This window comes from Aedes aegypti, chromosome 1 (genome assembly GCF_002204515.2).
Source record: "Aedes aegypti strain LVP_AGWG chromosome 1, AaegL5.0 Primary Assembly, whole genome shotgun sequence".
Lineage (NCBI taxonomy): Eukaryota > Metazoa > Arthropoda > Insecta > Diptera > Culicidae > Aedes > Aedes aegypti.
The window spans coordinates 181899154-181923433 of NC_035107.1; the positions used below are offsets into that span (position 1 = coordinate 181899154).

At 39.7% G+C, this 24280-nt stretch overlaps 1 protein-coding gene across 1 annotated transcript in view; it reads right to left on the reverse strand.

The window, feature by feature from the left end:
• Positions 1 to 1846: 1846 nt before the first annotated feature.
• LOC5566200 (protein sidekick-1) overlaps positions 1847 to 24280 on the reverse strand; it is a 332004-nt gene continuing 309570 nt past the window's right edge. The window contains exons 7-11 of the mRNA XM_021854677.1: positions 16358 to 16472; positions 3287 to 3493; positions 2831 to 3225; positions 2625 to 2767; positions 1847 to 2561 (exon numbers count right to left, since the gene is read on the reverse strand). Of these exons, the coding sequence (XP_021710369.1) occupies positions 2375 to 2561; positions 2625 to 2767; positions 2831 to 3225; positions 3287 to 3493; positions 16358 to 16472 (1047 nt within the window). The 3' untranslated portion in view covers positions 1847 to 2374. The remainder of the gene's footprint in view (positions 2562 to 2624; positions 2768 to 2830; positions 3226 to 3286; positions 3494 to 16357; positions 16473 to 24280) is intronic.

Genomic DNA, 24280 nt, shown 5'->3' on the forward strand with positions numbered 1-24280 from the left:
TGTAAAACTAAAGAATATTAGTATGACACTTCATGTAAGAGCGGTTTTCACTTGAATCAAGAACATTTGAGGCTTTTTAAACGAATATCAAAAATTGACACAATTTTAGCATTTTCGAAACGCTTACAAACAATCTGTTCTACGATCACTATTTGATGTAGTTTTGAATAGTTGGCCACTTATCTTTGACAGCCTAGTTATCATAGAACTTGAAAACGGTATCAAATCTCTTAGCGAAAAGCATTTTCACAAACTGGGACCATTTTTGTAATCTAAGTGAGAAATTTACATATAACGTTAAACGCCTAGAGGTATGCAATGCCCTACAAATGTTACGTAATTCATTCAATTTTGTTCGATTTATACTCCATTATCAAAGTTACCCCAAAACAGAAAGCCGACTTTCGATTGTATGATACATTATATATCCTTTGAAAATAAATCTTTTGGAAATCGATAGCTAGGATGCCAGTACTTGTTTTAAAAATGTAAATTATAATTCTTTGAAACAGCATGCATCAATATTCAAGTTTTCTTCGAAAAAACTATCAAAGTTACCCCGTTTTACGGTACTATAAAGGTCAATGAATTTAATATCCTTAAAATATATTAAAAAAGTGTAACTCCGTAAAGTGTCACACAGGTAGGCTTACCAGATGGATATTCCAAAATGGAGGACATTTCAACTTACTGACTTTGAAAAAGGAGGACATTTGAAGGAGTTAGAAACAAAGGGGTGTACGTGTCAAAAACATGTTTTTAGAAAAGAAGTCCAAATTTATTTTTGGGATCCTGAAAATAAGATAATTTTCTTAAAATTATTTCAACAGTATTGTTTTTAATTAAGCAAAAGAAACCTGAAAAGCATGGGAACGGTTTAATTTTTCAGTGCACTTTTCTTAATATAAAATGTTGATAATTGTTTGGATCGTGGTCTTTTACATTCCATCCTAAAAGACAACATTCATAGTAATTAAAAGTAATTTAGGTAGATAAAATTTTCCGAATAATGGTTTATGATCATTAATTACTCTAATGAAGATTTGAGATTCTACCACAAACAAACAAGAAACAAACTTAAAGATTATGTTTAATATAGTAATTGAAACATATGCAAATTTGAATGAATGAAAATGTAATTGAGCTCGATTTTAAAAAGGAGAATATTTTCAGCCCAAAGGAGGACGGGAGCACGTATTGTCAAAAAGGAGGGCATGTCCTCCCGAAATAAACCATCTGGTAAGCCTACACACCGGATTGTGAACGAAAGTAGCATTATCCATTACCGTTGGTTTGACTACATTTAATCTCAACTCTTTTTGATTTGCACCCCGTTACTCTGCACATCGTTTAAATTAAAAATGGTTAAAGCAAAATGGAACATCGAGAAACGAAACGCAGAATTAAAACAGACAAAGAGGTTACCAGAAACACGGTTGTAGGGTGACTAAAAGTTCAAATAAAAATGAATCCTGATGATCTGCATGATGTATCGTTTAAATTAATGGGGTCGTACGGTATTTTTTATCAGCTATAGGTGGTGTGTAAATGCTGACAGAAACAAAACCGGTGATGGGTATTTGTACTTGAATTTATCCCTTAAAAAAAAACAATGGAAATTGAATAACTTTTTGACATCTATTGGTACATTCATGAAGAATTGTGATATTTTTGTTTAAAGAAAACTTATCATGTTTTTCAATCATTTAAAATTTATTTTCACCTGGCTGTAGTCACGTTTCATAATTTTATCCGAACATTCTGAAAATATGTATAAAAATATCACACATCTTCCGTTCTCTCTCTCTGGGAGTCAGTTTCTCATCGTTTGTCATGTTTTTTTTTGTTTAAAAAATGAAAATTATTGGCAAGTACCTCTCTGACGAATTTTCTATTCGCTGATCCTTAAAATACTTTACTTTACACAAGCCCGAAGCATACTTTTCACAGTTTAGCACTCTCCAGCGTCTTCTCTTAAAACCTTTTTCAAAATGAAAACTCGTCAACGCAAAATAAAGAGTTACTCCTAGCATGCGGTGTTCTTTCCTACCTGTTATCTGTTGTTCGCCTTCATACCTTTTTCCGAATGTATCAGTGTGCTTAGGATATCATTAAAATTCACTAACTGTACAAAATGCGCCCGTTACCCTACGGTTCGCATATTCACACAACACAGTCTTCATGCTTCCGGATTGATAACCACCTCCAGATCAGGGATGTAGAGCATAGTGGTACCGGAGAAATGTCTCACCGGGGTTCCGAAACTGGAGACGGGGATGCTGGTGGGGGAAACTCGCGTCTCGATTCGGGTCTGCTGCCATTGGTGCTGAAAGTCATCATCTTCGTGGCAGCTCCCGGATTGGATCGCCTTTTATCAGTCGCCGTCGATCGTCAGATGTCGATGGTTGCCGTTCTGCATGATCTTCGTGACGGGAACTGTAGTCTGAATGACCCCGTTGGTATCGCAGGTGGCCTTCCAGTCGATTTGCGTTTGCTGCTGTGGCTTTTGATCCACGTGCGCGGAATCCGCTTCGTTGGTATAAGTTGTGTTGAAGCATTTTCTGGGGAGATAATAAAACAGTTCAAGTTCGGTATATTTTGGGTGAACAAAACCAGTCACTCACTTCCACAGCACAATGGCCAGGATGACTAGAAGCAAGCCGAAGCAGCAAATGACCGCTCCAGCCAGAACTATCAGATCGTAATCTGCGTACGGATGGTACAAAGATGGTGGGGGATGCTGATCGCAGTTCGCTTTGAGAGTTATCTGTAATCGTTAAAAAATTAATACATATATGTTCATGAACTTCATTGATATTTGCAAACAAACCTTTCGTAGCTCTGAAAACGGTCCCAAAATAACTTTGTTCGGGTTAATTACGCTAATGGAAGCGGCTCGAACTTTCAGCTCGTAGCTTGCATCTGTAGTCAGATTCTGTAACACAACCGAAGTTTCCACGATCGACGCATTGGCGGATATTCGGATCTCCCTCGATCGTGTGTAATCCATGTTTCGGTAACTCACTATGTAGTGGTTAACCGAGTTGTAGAAGTGCTGTGGTATTCGCCACGCTAGGAATAGGGCATCTTCCGAATAGCAGGTTAAATTGACGAACTTTGGCGCACTGGGCCCGGAGATGTCGGTCCGGACGGAAACCTCTGTTGTTTCGCCGTCGTACTTCATGGTGAACGCGGCAACTATCAGTCGATAATCGGTGAACGGTTCTGTGGAATAAGGAAAAACACTGTTGTCATCACATTTCAATGTTTCATAAAAAATACTCACTTAAACTAGATAAAGTGTAGTAGTAAATCGAGTTTTGAATTGCATCGCTCTTCAGAATGGGAAGATGAAGCAATGTTTGGTTTTGATACACGTAGTATACTCGATATCCATGAATGACGCCATTCTTTCGCTCTGGTTCCTGCCAGCTTATTCGGATGGTGGTGGAGGTCACTTCCAGAATGCTTAGATTGCGGGGTTTACTTGGAACTAGAAACAAAAAAAAAAATGCATTGATTTTCGTAAAACTATCGAGATCTGTTTTCTTCACGGGAAAATGAGTGAGTGAAAGCAAGGAAATCAACAAAAATACCGAAATCTAATTATTGAATAAATAATATTCTAAAAAAAACGAAGGCGATGTGATATCCCAGATAATTTTCGATGAAATCGTGAGTAACAAAAAAATGGATGACTAGTAAACGATCGCTTGAATCTATGAAGTACGCTCAAAATATTTCAGATCGAGAACCAGAACTGCTGTGCCAAGCAGTTAAGTTGAAGACGAATCGAAGCCCTACCGCAAATTTTCAAGAGCATTTTCAAGCATAGCATAGACTGACTGTACATGTCAATGGTTGCTACTCCGTGATTGATCGGAACTGGTAAGAATTGCACTACGATCCAAATGAATAAGGGATGGGAGTTTCCGCTTACTCTCGAAGTGCAATTTTAGCAGATCTAATATTATTGATCAATAACGGCGCCGGCCAAGTCCTTACAGTCAGTTGGGATGGGTAAGGAATGTTAGGGTGTAATGATTGTTGCTTCTAGAGACCGAGAATACCTCTGCATCTCCACAATCACCACGGGAAGGGTGTTTATTAGTGAGGGAGGAAAAGATCTGGGAGTCACCTCTGGTCGGTGATGCGATCCATGGACAAGGGGGAAATATACGACTTATATTTAAAGCTAGTTCTGTATTTTTGTCTCGAGAAGTTTTTGGTAGAAGCTTTAAAAAATAGGTCAACATCTATAATGTCGAACAATTCAAAAGACGATTTTATTAATGTCGAAAACTGAAAATTACATGTATATATTTTAAATTATATGAAACAGGAATAATGCCGACACTTGTAGTGACGAACCATACATAGTTTGTTTGAAAATGAGTATTACTGTGCATTTTGTCTCGATATGGTAGAAGTTTTAAAAAATACGTCAACATTCACAATGTCGAACAATTCAAAAGATTATTTTTAATAATGTCAAAAAGAGAAAAATATATGTATATTGAAATTGTATAAGAAAATAGCATAATGCCGACACTTATAGTGACGAACCATACAAAGTTTGTTTTAATATTACATAAAAGTTACGCTTTCAAGAAAAAATGTGTTATCATAAGCATGAAACGAACTCACCAGTTGGTAATCCATTCTCGACTGAACACAAAACTGACACTGACAGCAAAACTTCTTGGCGTTCCGAAAATAAACCGTCTTGCTTGGGCCTTCTCAAATACCTACCCAGCAAGACGCTCCAAAACAGGAAAAAAAAAATTCTCCGGCGACGAAAACGCGCGAAATCGTGAGCAAAATCGATCGGGCGACGCAAAACCGAACTGTCCTGCTTGGGCCTCACGAAGCACTCGCAAATTTTCAAGAGCATTTTCAAATCTAAAAAGCCAAACAATCTGCGGAATTTTCTTCTTGTTCTTCTTCTTGACATTACGTTCTCTTCACTGGGACATAGTTCTCTGAGCGCTTTCCAGTCATTAATTTAAAACTGCGGAATGTCAGCGCAAATGTGGTAATCTTCCAGCTTATGCAAAGCGTAGAATATGAAAAAAGAGCTAATCAAGTCATCAGGGAGCGATTTAAACCGGTAAGTGACCGAATTTGTTGGTTGAGAATGAAGGGGAAGTACATAAACAGCCTGATCAGCATATATGCAACGATTTGTAGAGATTTTTCTCACACTATTTGGTTACTTAGCATCGGATTGCTTTGCAAACTTCGACAATGTTTTTCATTGTAAAAATACCTATCGAGTTCTGTGTTCAGAATTTAGAGGCCAATGGGCGATCTCTGGCGATTTTTTTTCTTAGCAAAAGTAAGTTTTTCCATAGTAAATCTCATACAAACTTTGAACGGCTGGCGCTAAAATATAATTTCACTGATCGAGCTGAAATTTTGCACAGTTGTTATAGGACCCAAATGCAATCCAAAAAGCGGACTGGAGCGAGAATCTAAATTTTTCATATAACCGTGTCCCAGGTTAATGTAGGTACATTATTTTTCATTGGAAAATGGCGCTTCATTAGGCGTCCCGGTCATTTGGCTGATTGGCTGAATGCCGTATTGCAGAATGTCATCTTATAGAACGGGTCATTTAGCCGAATGCCGTTTGGCCGAATTACGAACAAACAAAAATTGCTATAATACTGATGTGTAGGATTCATAAGTGTGGCCCAATAACTAATGAATTTGTTGATTTTGTTGTACTTAATGTTTGCCGCTTTAAAATTGCTCCAAGAGAATGATCAAATCTATCCGTCAATTCATGACGAAGGTATGAACTCCACACATTGCGTCAAGACTCTAAGCTGATTGTTAGTTCGTTACTAGATCACCAACGGTATGCTAAGGTTTAAAGTGTTTTTCGATCATTTCAACAGAACTGTTTTTCTTCTTTTGATCATATGTTATACTTGCGAGTTATAATGGTTTCATTACTATTGGCACTTATAAAGCTTATACTTCAGTTGTGAATTTTAACTTCTTTACATCATCGGCAGTTCTTCAGAGTTATACTAATATAACGATTATTTGTTTTACAATTGCTTAAATTTTCATAATCGATTCGTCCTTCTTTTGATCATAGGCTGTTCTTTCAAGAGCAAACTACTTTTAATATTTCAAAAGAAACCTGTGGCTGCTAGAACTATGCAATAATTTACTTAGTACGCTTCCAGAGATCGAAGTAAACTGATCCTGCAGAAGAAGGAATAAGTCGTAAACCGTTTTAGTTACTGCCAAAAGCTGACTTTAAACTCAATGCGGAAACCTCTGCCGGCAGCTATTACCGTTAGCTCAAAAGTGAATAAATGCTTAGATTTAGGATTTTTTTCTTCAGTACTGACTGTTTCTTATCCTTTTTTAAAGAAAAAGCTGTTCTTTGAAATTCAGATTTGATTTTCATTACAAATGCATATTAACTGTACTTCACTATTGTTTTCAATTTTGGCCAAATGGCATTCGGCCAAATGACCCTTTCGGCCAAATAGCGTTCAGTCAAATGGCATTTGGAAAAATGACCCGGAACCGGAATCCCGGAGATATTCTCCGTCCATTGGAAACCCAAATGATTTGGATGATGCCGTTGATATTACAACATCCTACATTATGGAAGCTTTTGAAGAAATATGTCCTCTGCGGTCTTTGAAGACTACAAGAGGGACCCCATGGTGGAATTTCAATCTGACTAGACTCAAGAAAAAATGTAGAAAGAGTAGGAACGGACGCCGTTCAACTGTATCAGAGCCATTCAAGTTGATTCACAGAACTAAAAGAAGGCTCTCCGTTCTGCTGTTTCCAGTTTGAGTGAAGTTATTCGGCTGAACAAAATCCTTGCAAAATCCAAGGATTTCCAAATGAACGAAATTTGCTTACCTAATGTTGATTTTACTTCTGATGAAGAAATTTTAGAATATTTATTCAATACACATTTTCTACGGATGAACCAAATAATCTCTGGGAAATCCACTGTGACTCTTTTACACAAAGTTACGATATCGAGAAAGCATTCGCTCAGAAGCGATCCTGCTTGGGTATTTTCTTGGATATTGAGGGTGCCTTTGATAACGTGTCTTTCGATGCTATATTGGAAGCCGCACGAAACCATGGCCTACCGAGTGTTGAACTAGCTTTATGTTAAAAAACACTATAATAAAGAAAAAAAAAAAAAAAAAAAAAAATGGCCTACCAACAATGATTACCAATTGGATTAATCAAATGCTCAAAAACCGGCATTTCTTCTCGACATTGCGTCAAGCAGCGATTCGAAAATTGAGTGTTTGCGGATGCCCCCAAGGGGGAGTCTTGTCACCACTTTTGTGGAATCTTGTGGCAGATACGCTATTGAGGCAACTCAATAATTGTGGTTTTCCAACTTATGGATTTACCGACGACTATCTAGCTCTGGTAGTTGGTATGTGCATAAGCACCCTATTCGACCTGATGCAAAGTGCTCTTCAGGTAATCGAGACTTGATGTCGCCAATATGGCCTTTCGGTTAACCCGAATAAAACATCTATTGTTCTTTTTACGGAAAGACGAAACCGCGATGGAATTCGACCTTTACGTCTTTTTGGCACTGAGATTAATGCAACTTATCAGGTGAAGTATGTTGGAGTCGTTCTAGATTCCAAACTTTCTTGGACATCTCACATTGATTTCAGAGTCAAAAAAGCTTGCATGGCCTTCGGTCAATGCCGGCAAACCTTTGGTAAAACTTGAGGCCTCAAACCCAAATATATCAAATGGATTTACACAACAGTTGTTTGACCAATATTGAATGTCTTGTGTGGTGGCAAAAGGGCGAAGTGAGAACAATCCAATCAAAATTGGGCCATCTCCAAAGGATGTGCTTGATGGCGATGTCTGGTGCTTTCTCTACGACTCCCACGGCAGCGATCGAGGCTCTTTTCGACGTTGCGCCACTACACATATATCTTAAACAAGAAGCACTTTCTTGCTCTTACCGTTTATGGGTACTGGATCTACTGGAGAAAAATCCAGTGGATCGTAGATCTACACACATTTCGTTGTTTCCACTTTTGGTGAATTGGGACAAAATTGTCCTTGCTCCAAGTGACCTCACAATTGCTTGTCACTTTCCTTACAGGACATTTGCCACACAATTCCCTTCACGGGAAGAGTAGACGTCTGGCTATTTGGAAAGAAGTATATCAAACAATATAGTATGTTACACTGATGGCTCCCTTCTTGAAGGTAGAGCTGGTGCAGGAGTATATTCTCGTGAGCTAAGGCTGAATCAGTTTTACTCACTTGGTAGAAACTGCAACGTTTTTCAGGCGGAAATATATGCTCTTATGTGTGGAGTTCAATCAGCACTTCAACAGTGCGTAATGGGTAAAGTCATATACTTCTGTTCAGATAGTCAGGCTGCTATAAAAGCTCTTGCTTCGGCCAACTCAAGGTCGAAGCTTGTTATCGGAGCAACTGAATTCAGTCAACTCTGTAAACCTTGTATGGGTAACAGGCCATTCATCCATCGCTGGAAATGAATTGGCGATGGAGCATCGCATGATTTCATTGGCCCTGAGCCAGCTATTCCAATTTCGAAGTGCTGGGTGAAGCTTCAGATAAATTTTTGGGCGGCAACTCAACACAAGCAATATTGGAATAGTTTGGAGTCGTGTCGTCAAACAAAATTGTACATTACTGAGCCATTTCCAAGGGTGGTGAAGTATTTAACAAAGCTGTCAAAGCAGAATAGCAGTCTCTTGGTCAGAGCGTTGACAGGCCGCTGCCGACTCAATTATCACATGGCAAATATTCAGCGTACTGACTCATTTGTGCGTGATAGTTGTGACTCCGATTATGGAACTTCGTATCACCTGATATGTAACTGTTCAATTATTACGCAAAAGCGATTACAATTACTTGGTAATCACTTATTAAGTGAAACTGACATTCTGTTATTCTTAACCCGCTGTGGTAATGAGCTATAAGCTCTCTTTACGCTTTTTAGGGCGCTGTTCGTACCCATTGTCGTATGGAGCTACATGCTCTCATTTTGCTTATGCAATCTTCCCTCTTCAAGGGACCCCACTCCTATTTCCTCCCATATTTCCTTTCCCTTTCCTCTCCCATCGGGTAGATGATGAAATAGGCTCAAATATGGCGATGGCACAAATCTCCCAACTGGTGGGGAACGTGCCTTTGGAGCCGGCCTTCTGATACCTGATATCTAGAAGAACGATCAATGCCTCGAATGCTGAACAATATGGTAAACTATAGTATGATGCTTGTTATACACTACCAACCATAAGTATGGAATCGTTGTAATACTGAGTATTGCAGCACTTTTAAGTTTAGTATCACCCAAAATCCAGTGATAAAAGGTTTTTCGACAAAAAATTCTTGATGGTAATGGTGAACAGTGTAGTTTGTTTCTGCAGTGCAGTGATAAATAAATTAAATTACGTGTGAAATAGTGGACTTGCCGCGGAACAACGATTTCTATCGCGAGCAACATTGTATTTTGAAACAGGATAAGTAGGAGGCAAATTGTCTCTAACGCTTGTCCTCGTTTAATTTTGCATTTAATTTTGCCCCAGCAGCTGCTGGAGGCTGGTAACTTTTTTGTACACTGTATTGTTTCATCTGTGTTAAGTGTTGCATGCATGTTTCGTTTGGTGGAAGTGTATAGGTGCTAAGCAAAATGACTGAGTGCAAGCAATGTGGGGCCCCGGTATTAATTTCTGAAATACCGACCACATGTACAGGTTGTTTGAGTGTGTATCATTACAAGTGCACACCACTGACGAAAGCTGTTGCTAAGCTTGTCAGTGAGAACGAAAATCTGCTATTTAAATGTAGTGATTGTTTATCAAGCCAGTGTTGTGGCGAGCAGAATTTAACGCTCCCGACCGTACGAATGTTCGAAGAAGAGATGAAGAAGATTTCTTCTATTTCGGATTCGTTCAGTGGCGTTCGGGAGCAAATTGCTGCTCAGATAAACGACGCGTTAAAAACCGGGATGGATGAATTGGTGAGAAGTCTAAATAGTACCATGGATAAAGCAATTTTTGATATGTCAAAATCTGTGAGCAAAGAGTTGGAAAGTATGAAATGTTCATTTTTTGAATTTAACTCGAATAAGAATTTAGTTGCAATGAATGATAAGCACGGTACATCAAGTACGGCATCGGAGCCGAGCCTGCTTCCCAGAGGCAAGAAACGTAAGGTTCAGGAAGACGTTTGCGCTATGTCGGATGATGTTTTTGTTGAAAGTATTAGTTTCGCGGATGTTGTCAAGAGTAACGCTGGGATTAAAATTAGAAATAAGAGTACAAAAAAGAAAAACACTGCGAATGATGTAATGCAAGTGACTCGTAAGGCTCGTCCGGTCATTGTGATCAAGCCAAAAGAGTCCAACCAGAGTAGCGAAGATACTCGCAAAATTTTGATCAACAAATTGGATCCGAAAAAACACAAAATAAGTAACTTGAGACACGGGAAAGATGGCTCTATTATTGCTGAGTGTGCAACAGGATACAATGTTAATGTTGTGAAAGATGGCATTCAAAGCGATTTGGGTGAAAACTACAACGCTGTTGTTCCCTCATCGGTGCCAAGACTTTTAGTGAAGGGCATGAGCGATCAGTTTTCCTCCGATGAATTCATTCGGATTTTAAAAGATCAGAATGAAGACATCGCGATAAATGAAGTCAAAGTAATAAGGATGTATGAAAATCCACATTTCAAGTACAAAAAGTACAATGTTGTTATTGAAGTTGACAAAGAGACGCATAGTTGTTTGTTAACGGCGCAACAAGTGTATGTTAAATTTGATCGGTGTCGTGTTGTTCCAGAGATTAGTGTTTTGAGATGTTTCAAATGTGGAGAATTCGGGCACATGAGCATGAATTGTAAAAATTGCGATGCATGCTGTAGGTGCAGTGGAAGTCACAAGACATCCGAATGTACGTCAACTGTTTTGAAATGTATCAATTGTATAAAAATGAATAAAGAACGTAAAATGAACTTGGACGTCAACCACGGAGCATTCAGTTATGAATGTGAAGTCTTTAAGAATTTGTATCAAAGGAAAAAGAGCAGCCTACATTTCAATGAATAGCAACCAAGTTCCAGTAGTAATGTGAATCAGTTCGATATCTTGTATTTAAATATAGCCGGTTTATCTACAAACTACGTTGAATTACGTCAGATTGTAGAAGAAAAACGTCCACATCTAGTATTTTTATCAGAAACGCATATTGTTGACATAGATGCATTTGATCAATATAGTATTCCGGGTTATAATGTGGCTGCATGTTTATCACATTCGAGACACACTGGCGGAGTTGCTATTTATTTAAGAATCAGTTCAGTACAGGCTTCAATTGAACGAGGTTTGTGAAGGTAATTGGTTCTTGGGCATCGCAGTTGATCGTGGCATGAAGATGGGTAATTACGGTGTATTGTATCACTCTCCCAGTTCAAGTGACCAGCGTTTTATTGAAATTTTGGAAAACTGGCTTGAGATGTTTGTAGATTGTAGTAAATTAAATGTTCTTGCTGGTGACTTTAATATTAATTGGTGTGACAATTCGAATTCGAATCATTTGAAACGATTAGCTGACTTTTTCAATTTAAAACAAAAGGTAAATGTTTATACACGTATTTCCAGACATAGTCAAACTTTAATTGATCACGTTTATTCTAATTTGGATTCTGTTAGTGTTATTAAAAATTCTGATTTAAAAGTAACTGACCATGAAACATTAGTTCTTAATATTGATGACAATAGTAGATATAAAACTGACTTTGTAAAATTAAAGTGTTGGAAAAAGTATTCAAAACATGCTGTTTCAAGTCTTGTCGAAAGAAGTGTTGATTTTCATACAAACGACGGTTCGTTAGATCAAAAGTCAGCTGTTCTAACTGATGTTTTAAAAACCTGTACCAATAAATTAGTCGAACATAAATATGTTTCGTTGAAAAATTCGAACAGCTGGTACAATTTGGATTTGTTGCGTTGTAAACGCAATAGGGACAAACTGTACAAAAAATGGCGTAGAAATAATAATAATACAAATTGGAATAGGTACAAGGTCGCGCGTAATAAATACTCGCAAATGGTTAAACAAACTCGTTGCGAGTATATTCAGAGGAAAATTGATCAGCATCAAAACAACAGCAAAGAGTTATGGAAAATTTTGAAATCCTTGTTAAAACCTAGTAATTGTAAACCGCGGTCCATAACTTTCAATGGCACATTAGAAGAATCAGAACAAGTAATAGCATGTAAATTTAATGAGTATTTTGTGGACAGTGTTTCATCAATTAACCAATCCATTGAGTTAGTAGATGAACCTGACGAAATAAAACAGCCGATTAACAATAATTGCACATTTGAATGTTTTCACCCAATAACGTTGGAAGACCTACGAAATATTTGCTTTTCTATGGGAAAAACGGCTGGCGTAGATAACGTTAATGCGAGAGTAATACAAGATTGCTTTGATGTCATCGGACACAATCTGCTGGACCTGATTAATGAATCGTTACAAACTGGGCACGTGCCACAAGTTTGGAAGGAATCACTTGTGATTCCTATTCAAAAAGTTGCTGGGACGATTAAAGCCGAAGAGTTTCGTCCCATCAACATGTTGCACACATTAGAGAAAATTTTAGAACTTGTTGTAAAAGGCCAGCTGTTAGCATATTTAAATAGTAATAATTTGCTAATACCAGAGCAATCGGGATATCGGGAAGGTCATTCCTGTGAAACCGCATTGAACCTGGTGTTGGCAAAGTGGAAAGAAAACATAGAGCGTAAAGATATGATTGTTGCTGTTTTTTTGGATCTCAAACGCGCTTTTGAAACGATTTCTCGGCCCTTGTTGTTAAGAACAATCAAGCGCTTTGGATTTTCGGGTTCTGCATATAGATGGTTTGAAAGCTATTTAACTGATAGAACCCAACGGACTGCTTTCAATGATTCTGTTTCGAGCCCCGTGGTGAACAGCCTTGGCGTACCACAGGGGAGTGTATTAGGGCCCGTTTTATTCATTATGTATATAAATGACATGCGACGAGTTTTACGTTTTTGTGACATTAATCTTTTTGCAGATGATACCGTGATATTCATTGCGGCTAAAAATCTTGATGATGCCGTTGCACATATGAATGCAGATTTACGTTCTCTGAGTAGATGGTTGAAGTACAAACAGTTGAAATTGAATATAAGTAAAACTAAATTTATGTTGATATCGCGGAATCGAACAAATATAGACGTCTCAATACAAATTGATGATGAGACAATTGATCGCGTGCGCGAAATTAAATATCTTGGCGTGATTATTGATGACAGATTAAAGTTCGACGCTCACATCGACAATGTTATCAAGAAAATAGCCAAGAAGTATGGAATTCTCTGCCGATTAAAAAACCATTTAACGATTGCTAGTAAAATACATTTGTACAAATCAATCATCTCTCCACATCTGGAGTTTTGCGCTTCCATTTTGTTTTTAGCAAATGAAACACAAATATCGAGAATGCAGCGTTTGCAAAATAAAATAATGCGTTTGATTTTGAGATGCAACAGATTCACTTCCTCGTCTTTCTTATTAGATGCTCTTCAGTGGTTATCGGTGAAGCAAAGAATTGTATTCTTGACGATGGTGTTCATTTTTAAAGTAATTAACGGTTTATTGCCTCGATATTTATGTGATCGAATTGAAAGAGGAAGTGACATTCATAGATATAATACTAGAAACGCGACTGAATTAAGAACACCACAGTTTTTGTACGGTGCTTCACAAAACTCTTTGTCAATTCGATGCCTATACACATCAAAAATGCTGCAACTCTATCACAGTTTAAGAGACTATGTATTTCACACGTCAAAGCTGCCTTCTGAACAGCTACATGTTAACTTTTTTGTACTTGACTAATACTGTATCTTGACGAAGTTTTGACTAACGGATATTTTGTATTGACTATATTGTAAAATATGTTTAATAATTATTGGGGCACTAATAAACTACGATGTTCGCCTCGATGATGATGATGGATTTTTTATATATTGACGTAGTTATAGTTTATTCCTTTTTATGTGTAGTCTACGGAGGTTTGAGTCCCGCGCGCGGTACACAGGTATAAACGACTGTTTGATTACTTATCATTTGAATTGACAATTTAGGCTGTTGGTGGATGCCATGCATTAGTAGTAAGTTTTCTGGTTGAATGTCGGAAATTTCTTGAAAATTCAAATGTTTCCGATAGGTTTGACATCATCGGCGGGGTTATCAATTCTGGCAATGTTTTGGATTTTGTTGAACTTTCTTGATCACTATTAAAACTTATGAAAAGTGTGGTTGAGACCAACAGATTTTTTACCATTTTTTTTTTGCTGTATAGTATGGGAACTTGTAATGTTGTTTATATCTGTTGAAATAATCAGACCGTTTATTGTTTGCAAATCTGGTTAACATTGATCATAATTAATTATCTTAAAGATATATCGTCTCGCTCAAACCTTTGTAGGGGTATGTGGTGGGACCATCATCATCATCATCATCATCATCATCATCATCAAAGAACACAGGGACTCAAAGACGTATTTTTTAAGACGACCTCAAAAATACATTGATCTACCACTTCAGAATCATGAGATGATATTCATTTTAAGTGATGCTAAACTTTTCATGGTGCTGCAATATTCAGTATGAGTGTTGCAATACGCGATTCCATACTTATGGTGGGTAGTGTACACTGGTTCCCCCCATCTTGACGGAAAACCAGATTTTCTTCATTTTATGTCCCTGTACTTATCCCGCTGAGTGACAAACTTATCTTATTAAATTATTCCCCGTATAACGAAGGCAACATATTTATTCAAAACGTTTCACAAATGCCTTAAATAACCACCAATTTCTCACGTTGTGTCCCTTTTCTGATCGGCATCGCCCAAGCTCACGTTTTCCTTAACCACCTCACCATATAACATTGAGCAACACGATGCGCTCCAGTCGAAATTGATATTTATCTATGCAAATACAAATAATCACCGTTATTCATCCTTTCTTGCACATCTATACCAACCCTTCCCCCTTTTCCGCTGTGTACTTCATTTGCACACTTCCAATTCCGACTTCTGCCTATCTCGATGATAGTTGGCTAAATTGTTGAACTAGATTGCGCTCTTCTCAACGCTGCAGCAGGTCCAGTCCAGTTGGTCAAAGGAAGGTACCGTTTTGATTCATAATATGGACGATTAAGACCTTAGCGAAGTAGAACCCGAAGAATTGGAAAAATTGCTAACAAATACCATATCAAAATATCAAAATTAAGTTTCAGCATACCACAGTATGCTCTTCATAAGCTGGAAAAACAGGTAAAATACCAAAAATCAAATATTCTTCTTCTTGGCATTACGTCATCACTGGGACAGAGCCTGCTCTCAGCTAAGTGTTCAATGATCACTTCCACAGTTATTAACTGAGAGCTTTCTTCGCCAAAGTTGCCATTTTTCACATTCGTATACCGTGTGGCAAGTAAAATGAGACTTTATGCCCAGGGAAGTCAAGGGAATTCCAATTTCGAAAGGATCCTGGACCGACCAGGAATCGAACCCAGACACCTTCAGCATGGCTTTGCTTTGTAGCCGCGGACGCTTACCACTCGGCTAAGGAAGGCCCCAAAAATCAAATATGGTGTTTCAATAAATAGCTCTTGCAAAATAACAGACGTAAGTATTTTATTACTTAATAAATTAATCTTATACATTAGCGATTTGAAGCTTTTAAAATACTTTTCTTCCAAATGGTGGGGCTTCAGATTAGAATTCCACAACATAAACATGTGTGGCCTATTCATAACTTTTATTCCAGAAGCAACATCATATTTGTTTCTAACTCCGGAATTTGAACCAAAACGGTAGAAACACTCTGCCCCAGCTAGAGTGCTTTCGACAAATTAGCCACCACTCAGCAAGCCAGAGGGGGGCGAGGAATAACTTTTCATCGAAACGGGAGTGTGAATATAGAGGCAGTCATCAATGATGAACGAGCCTTATCAGATAATTAATTTTCTAGAATTCGGATAAGATCTTTTGCCTTTCGTTTCCTTCTCCAGGTGTTTTTCCCATTCCCGGGCGGTTCAGCTTAGGTATGCTGTTGGCTATTTTCCCGAAAAAAAAAAATCCAATGGCGAGTGCCTTCTTCGAAGGAGTGCTGTGCGGGAAATGGTATGATGAAAGGTGAAAGCAGCGGGATGGAAACTGATTGGATCGATAAAGTTGAAGAATATTCAAGCTGCTCATCGATAATGGTGGGAAAGAGATTAGCTCGGGATTTGTGGTATAAGCTATTACCTCCTTCGTCGGTCATGACAAGAACGGTTGTAGGTGGCCCTAAGCCTTCCGGGTTGAACACCTGGATTGATACCAGATACTGGGTGTAGGTTTGCAGATTGTGGATTTCGTGGCTCTGAAACGATAGCAAAAAAAGGAGAACGTTGTGATTATACACGATTGATTATTTATTGGTTAATATGATGTAAAGCTTTGACACTCAGATAAAAATTATAATCAAAAAGTACAACTGTGAAAAATTACGAACAGATTTTAAACCGTCCGGGAAATCATCCCAAAAATAGTTTCAGCATTGCTTATAGTCACGAATACTCCCACAAGGATAAGGAAAGCTCTTTGAATTATATATCTAGACTGTTAGTATTGAGTTCTATATCTACTGGTGATGAACCATGCACAATAATCCAAATCGGCAATTTAGCAGGAAAAAAAGTATTTTCTCTGCTCACGTTGCTGTAAGATGCATTACGTCGTCAGAAAAAATGGTTCATAATTGAGTTTTGCATCTTTCTGAAAAAACATTTGAATGTGATTCTTAAAATTTGAATCAAATATAATTTGTATTAAATAAACATTGATGAAGCATAAAGCAGTTGAGATTGTGCTCACCACTTCCATAGGAAAATATACTGCCTTCCATTTTGCAGTCTTAAAAAAGTGATGGTAACATTGTTTTCCCGAAACTTTGTTTTTGAAGAATGCATTTGTTTTTTCTGCAAGCACCCAACATAATTTCCTCCTTGGTTTCTTGTTACACTTTCCTTCCTATACCGGGATGCATTATCGAATCTATCATTTTTTATGACATTAGCAAAACTTTGCACTCCTAGCAGTAGATGTGTATCCCTTTTTCCGGAACACTTTGAAAACTAAGCAAGTGCACGTTGTTGGATATGTGCAGATAATTCTATTGAGTTCGTAATTAGCCCCATTTCCTTTGCTGTCGGCATCCTTGCTGGGAAGTGCCAAAGCCATTTAGCAGACAACTTTTCTACCGCTCTTGTAGTTGCGCTCAGCAGCATCCACAATTTCCACAACTACACCGCATTGAAAGTCGTCGTCGGTGTCTTCGCTGAGTTCGTTGGCAAAGAAAACTTTCCTCACTAACAAGTAGTATCTATTATTAATGTCACATGTACTATGGGGCACTTCAATGAGCACATCAGGCAAAACTTTGCACCTCCCTGAGCAGAAAACATGCTCCGATATAATTGAGAGTGTTGTGTTTAATAGATTTCGTGGAAAACTTGATGTCACAAATACTTTTAGTGGATATGGATGTTGTCAAATGTTTTCAGAAGCGTCATTTTTTATCTCTTGTCCAATTGGAAATAGCTTAACAAGATATAATAAAATTAGCATTTCGTTATCTGTCAGTCAAATGCTAGATTCTACTAAAACGTTGATGAGAAGATACCTCATTAAATCCACATTAGGGAAGGATAATGCGCCTAATTGAGCATAAACCGGGAGAAAATTGCTCGCATGCTAGAGAATCGGATAGCTTTGCAGCTACCATACATTACTTCGTAGCTACACCGTTATTTCCAGCAACTGCACAGTGGGTAAAACCAGCCCCCTAATTGAACTTATTTAGAAGCCGGTGGATTGGAATCGTGAAATCGATTGGTGCAGGTTTCATCCTGTACAGACCTCAGAAAGTGGTTTATTTCCCACATTCCTTAAATGTGAGCATTTAAGCTTTTTTGATAATAATATCTAATAAAATGACTATTTGAAGGGGTTAGAAGCAATAGCGTGTAAGTGACAAAATCCTAGTTTTGAGAAAATCGACATTAATTTTTTTCCAGAAATTATTTATTCCATGCAAAATGTATGGTTGCAAAAAAAAAACAAACCAATATTCTTCGGATTATATTTTTTTTTCCTGTGGACGGCAAAATCACCTGAAAATGCCATTGGAAAGATTCACCTTTATTTGACATTTGAATGATGTTTATTAATAACAGCAACCACTGAATAGCAACTACGAATTGTACGGTCATCAATGCTTAAGAATATTTGACATTTAATTGATGTTAAAGTTATGAAATTGCATTAGAGTTTTGTGATGGCCTTTTGTAGTGCTTGGTCCAAAAAGAACAGTCGTCTCTCCACTTCTCAATATTCTATAAGTCATGATTTTTTATAACTCGTTTGAATTGTTATGAATGTTGAAAAACATTACTGATGATGAGTAAAAATAACACTGCTAGCGCATGACAGCTTACCATAGTAACATATCCGAAAGAAATTAAAACGCTCAGCTTCTGAGACGCAAAGACGTGTTTACGATTGAGCCCCATTTTTGTCAGGCATTTTTGACGTATGACTACGTCTTTCCCCAGACAACCAAAAGTCGCATCAAAGTTCACGTAATAACTCGTTTATTCATACAAATTTCATCAAAACCGCTTGACACGGTGGATAAATTCGTCAGAGTTTCCTCGCAAAAAATGCTTTTTTTTCTGAGTTCACTTGTACATTTTGTTTCGTCCCGTACACTCGTACAAAGTAAGTCGAATCAATCCGTAGCAGCTGTCAAATCAACATTTGTAATCATAAGCTCAGTCGAATAAGATTACAGGTTAGTTCAGTAGAAAATTAATACACTCGCATTGTTACGAAAATTTGCGTATGGGAAATTAGAACACTGTTTGAGAACCACTGTCTATACAGCAATTATATGTGCAGAAAAATACTGTCACGAAGCATATCGTAGACCTAGTATGGAGATGTCTTTCAGCTACGATGGAAGTAAATGTCTTCCGTAGTAGGTTACCGAATTCGTAAGTTTAATGAATATTTGTATAGATAATTTTAATAAATATGATATTTAAGCCTTTTAGCTGGCTTACCAGAAAATTGGCCTGCTAAGAAGAGTCGGTCCGGAACCGTTTGTTCACAGCTCCCGCAACACGCATAGAATGCTATTATTTATCACATAATATATGCACGTACATATATCGCCTCCACTTTTGTACGTAGAAGACCTTTTCGTGACATATTATAAGTGAAATTTTGCACGTACAAAGCCTCCAGGTGATTTCGATATGCGTACATTTTGGTTGTCTGGGTCTTCTCTATACAGAAGTGAAAATGAAATGTCAAAACCAAGAGCGTTCCGTTGGCATGGAATATTTTAAACGTTCATAACTTTTTGCTGGCTGAACGAAATTCCCTGATAAGCACCTCAATCGAAAGACAAGACATCAAAGGTTCATGTCGTTTACTTACTGAATCCCACATACCTGTCCAAATAGTTTAATAACTGTTTCAACCTGTATAGGCCTGAGTGAAAGCAAAAATACTGAAACCCTCACCGCTCTGCGAATTCTTCACTGATTCAAATGATTTTATGTCAGTTCACTGGCCCACATTTCTAGTTTCTAGAAGTAACCAGAAGAACTCGGAAATATTCCTATGGCCGGAGTTATTCGGGTGGGTCACTGGGCCAAGTCGGGTAAAAAAGGGCTATTTTTTGGGACATGCCAAGTTACCTTTATTTATTTGCAATGACAATAATTTTAAGTTGCATAATTCATTAAGATCTGATATTCAACATTATAAATGAAGAGTTTTGCACCGCTTGAAATATACTGGATGTGGCCATTCGGACGTAATGCCCTGAAGAAACGGCTATAGATTTGTTGGACATTAAACCGTTTTAAATTCTCGAAAAGTAGAAGTCAAACATAATTGATGAAATATCGGCAACGCAGTCTTTTTTGTTGCCGATATTTCATCAATCATTGAAAATAAAGTCGAACTCTCAATGGTCAAACATAATTGTGCACTAAAATGCACATAATTTGCACTAAAGCTTGGCATAGATGTTCAGATACAAATTGGTTACTTTATCGTAAGTTTGAGTCGTCCCGGGACTCGAAAACGGTCATTTGTTGGATAAATCAAATGCAAAACTCATAGTTATCCAATTCAATGGTTTCCCAAAAGGCTTATACTTATGCAATTTTTTGCAAAGTTCCGTCATGTAGTGGCCACATTATAGCCGATTCCGGAAATAATCTACATATAATAACCTACCTAAATTTGCCTACCTCCATGGGCACATACACACAGTAGCCTTCTCACCCGATCTGACCCAGTGATCCATCGGAATAACTCCGCCCAAAGAAATATTTCCGCGTTCCTCTGTCCACTTCTAGAAACTAGATATGTGTGCCAGGATACTGACAAAAATCATTTGAATCCATTAAGAATTCGCTGAGCAGTAAGGGTTTTAGAATTTTTGCTTTCACTCAGGCCTATACGGGTTAAAAGAGAACGTTGATTTCAAGCAAATCTATAAATATGGGTGCTAGAGAAATGTTGACGTCATTTGCTTTTCACTATCCGCTTGGATCGCATCTCAGCAGGTAACAGATCGTGCGTGTTTCTCAGGCACAGACATCGATAGCAAAGGACCCCCCCGTTTGTCTTGCTTCGCTCAATTCAAACTGACTGTCTGAAGCCAAAGCCATCACCGCTGCCGCCGCCAAGAAGAAGAAGAGGAAGCAGTCCACAGGAGAATGCCATCGCAGCCCTAAACGAACGGAACGAGTCCTCCCTGCAGGAGATCGAAAAATATATCGGCGGAAACTACAACTGCGATGTCACCAAGATTGGCAAGAGTGAAGTGAAATCTCGGGAAACTGTGGCTGGCATCCGTGAAGAAGGAGGTGAACAAGAATGCACTGCCCATTAATGCATGTCAGTCGCATGTTTGCTGGATTTCCTATTCACATGGGACAATTATGCGTTTATAGGCAGTGCAGTTCCTAAGCAAAACCCCACCAAGTTTCAAAGACCGCTGCGATGAAGAAGACCCCAAAGAAGCCGTCACCGCAAACCTCATCGGGCGAAGTGGATTTCAACAAGTGCGCCGTCAAAATGTGTCCGTGTTATTTGAATCTCACCGTCCAATCGGCCATTTTCAGGGCCAACAAATGTGTACTAAAGAGTTATTTGTGTAATATTTCCTAATATGTTTACCACATACTTGCTATAATCTTTTAATTCATCTCGAAGCATCATACAATATCTGATTTATTACGAATAATTGTCAATACGGCAATTTGAGAACGCTGCTGCAGTGCCGTCGGGATGCAATAACAGTATAATGCTCATCTTGTACATCTCTTGTCAAGGTATCAGTTTCATATAGTCTCTTTCTCAGATCAGAAAGCGAAGAATACGAAAATCATCATCATCATCAACTATTCTATATACCCTTAGAGCATACCTCCTTCGTTGAATTCGGATTATTCTGTTTCGCAATGCCGTTCAGTTTGGACGTATTTTTCCGATTCACTCGAAGTCAGTTATTTTTCGTGTGCGACGTGCACCTTCCGTTCCCTCCGCGATTCCGCGACTGCTCTCCGGCGCTAACATACCTGCTTGGTGTGGCTAGCGAGGAAGCCTCCCTGCAGCAATCAGCAGCAGACCAACCGCGGCCCATAGCGATGGGTCGCATCCGCAAATAGAAGGCGGATTCCACCTCGACCCCTGCCCCGCTGGCCAACAACGGGCAGAGGAATGAGGATGCCAACCCGGCGGCGTACAGCAGGTTGCTGGCAAACAACCAGTTTGCCTCTCTGCCTGTGGACCAAGCCCCCCAGAGCGCGAAGGTGGCCCCCTGTTTACGGCGGCGAAAGAAATCGTGGCACTGCGGGCTGATTAAGCCATGCTCGCCAAATTAAGCCGCTGTTCAAGCTGTGCCACACCGGCACAAAGATCATGTGCGCTTCTGGCGCTGACTACGACAAGCTACTGAAGGCAAAGGGGGTGGAATTTTACAACCACAATGCCCCTGGTAGCAAGCCGTTGAAGGTTCTCATCCGAGGGCTGCCGGAGTACACCCCAGAAGTAATCGTCGGCGTGATGAAGGCGGCCGGAAGAGTGACGTGACGCAGTGTGTCAACTGCCTCGTGTTCGGTCATGAGACGGGGAACTGCAACATGAAGCTCCACTGTGGCAAATATGCCGGCGCGCACGCCACCACGACATGCCAGCCGATGGAGAGCACCGAACCAAAGTGTAGGGGAACATGGTCCAAGACGCACTGATGGGGTAAAATGGCCCACGTCATTAAATCATTCCTAGATCGTTTCAATTTGTATTCTTTGCCAAACGAAGTTAAAATATGTTTAGCTAAGAGTTGCCGCCACAACCCTTGGACATAAACTTATAGATTTCTCCTCAATTTTCTGGTGAAACTCAACATTTTTCCCTTTTTTGCCTAAACATTAAGGTTTTCCGATGATTTCATAAAGGAATAAGCGTTTCCATACCACAGAGCAAACTCATGGAGAAACATGGTTGCTAACTAGTAGTTCTCCATACTAAATGGCATTCTACCCCATTCATTAGGTCATTTTGAACCACCCCCATTTTTCAACCAACTTTTCTACACGATTTGAACCCGTTAAAAAACTCAAATTTGGGAAATGTTTTCATGATGGTAGCTAGCAAATATTGTAAAGTTACTGTTAGGACTTCGAATGGCGTTAAAATGTGGATCTCATTAGGAGAAAACGACACAAATCCTTAAAGTGGCATTTTGGACCATTTTGCCCTACCAACTGCGGTTCCAACCACGAGAGTAGCAGCCGTAATTGCCCCAAACGAGCGGAGTTCCTGGTTATCCGCCAGCAAGCATCCGCCAAGAAGCAGGGACGGCAACGCCAGCAGCAACCACCCCCACTGCTGATTGAGGAGCACTTTCCAACGCCCCGCTACCAGGTGCCCAATCTGCCACCGCTTCCACCAACCCACCGACAGGCATCCCGCAAGGCCTGCCCCCTCCACCGGTGCAGAATGCACCCCCTCCTGGATGGGGGAATCCTGGATCCAGTGCCCCAGGCACTCCTCCCTCCAACGACGGCTCCCTGTACAGACCAGGACTTGTTCCAACGGCTACGCGCCTGCCTTTCCAAGTCGGAACAGATTAACGCCGCCAACTCAGTGGTATTTGCTTTCCTTGCAAAATATGGCCCGTGAGGCCATCATCAGGATCGCAAATTGGAGAAGCAGAACCCGAGAGCTGTCCGCCTTCTTAGACCAGGAAGGCATCGATATAACCGTGATCACGAAGACGCACCTCAAACCGGAAGTTAACATCTTCCCGACTTCCGGCTTGTATGGATTGACCGGTGCGGCTCTGAAAGAGGAGGCGTTGCGATTGCTCTGCGGAGCTACATAAACTGCACCCTGCTGCCGAGCTGCCAGCTGCAAGTCATCGAGGCCGTTGGTGTTCTGGTGGAAACCTCCATCAGCCCAATCAAGATCATCGCGGCGTCCTGCAAAAGCAAGCTACCATCAACGACAGAACATCGGCGGCCCTAAAGTAAGACCTAGCCAAGCTGACACGGCGGCAGGGTCAGTTCATCTTGGCTGGCGACCTGAACGCAAGGCACGAGATATTGGGAGACATCCGGCGAAACAGAAATGGCCTCATCCTACAACAGTACCTGGAGGAGGGCCATCTCCCAACCGGTCGTTCATCAGAACCTCAGCTCGGGCCACTACCCGGTGGTGGCAGAAGTTGGTTCCTGGTCAACCAGCATCGGGTCACCCAGTGCAACTACCATCGTGTCAACTTGGGCCAATTCCAACATCCTCGCAGGTGTTCCACAGGGAAGTATTTTAGGTCCCCTACTATACAACCTGTTCACCTCGGAAATGCCTCAGCTCCCTGAAGGCGGCTCTCTATCACTGTTCGCTGACGACACCTCAGTCGTCTACAGCGGCAGATTCACGAGAACGTCAACTTCTCGATTCCAAAGGGGCCTGAATGTCTTGTCAGATTATTTAAACAGCTGGAAGATCTGTATCAACGCGGCGAATACCCAGGTCATCCTCTTCCCCTATTCTACATCCCCCAGACTTGTTCCGGCTGAGGATTGTAAAATCACCCTCAGT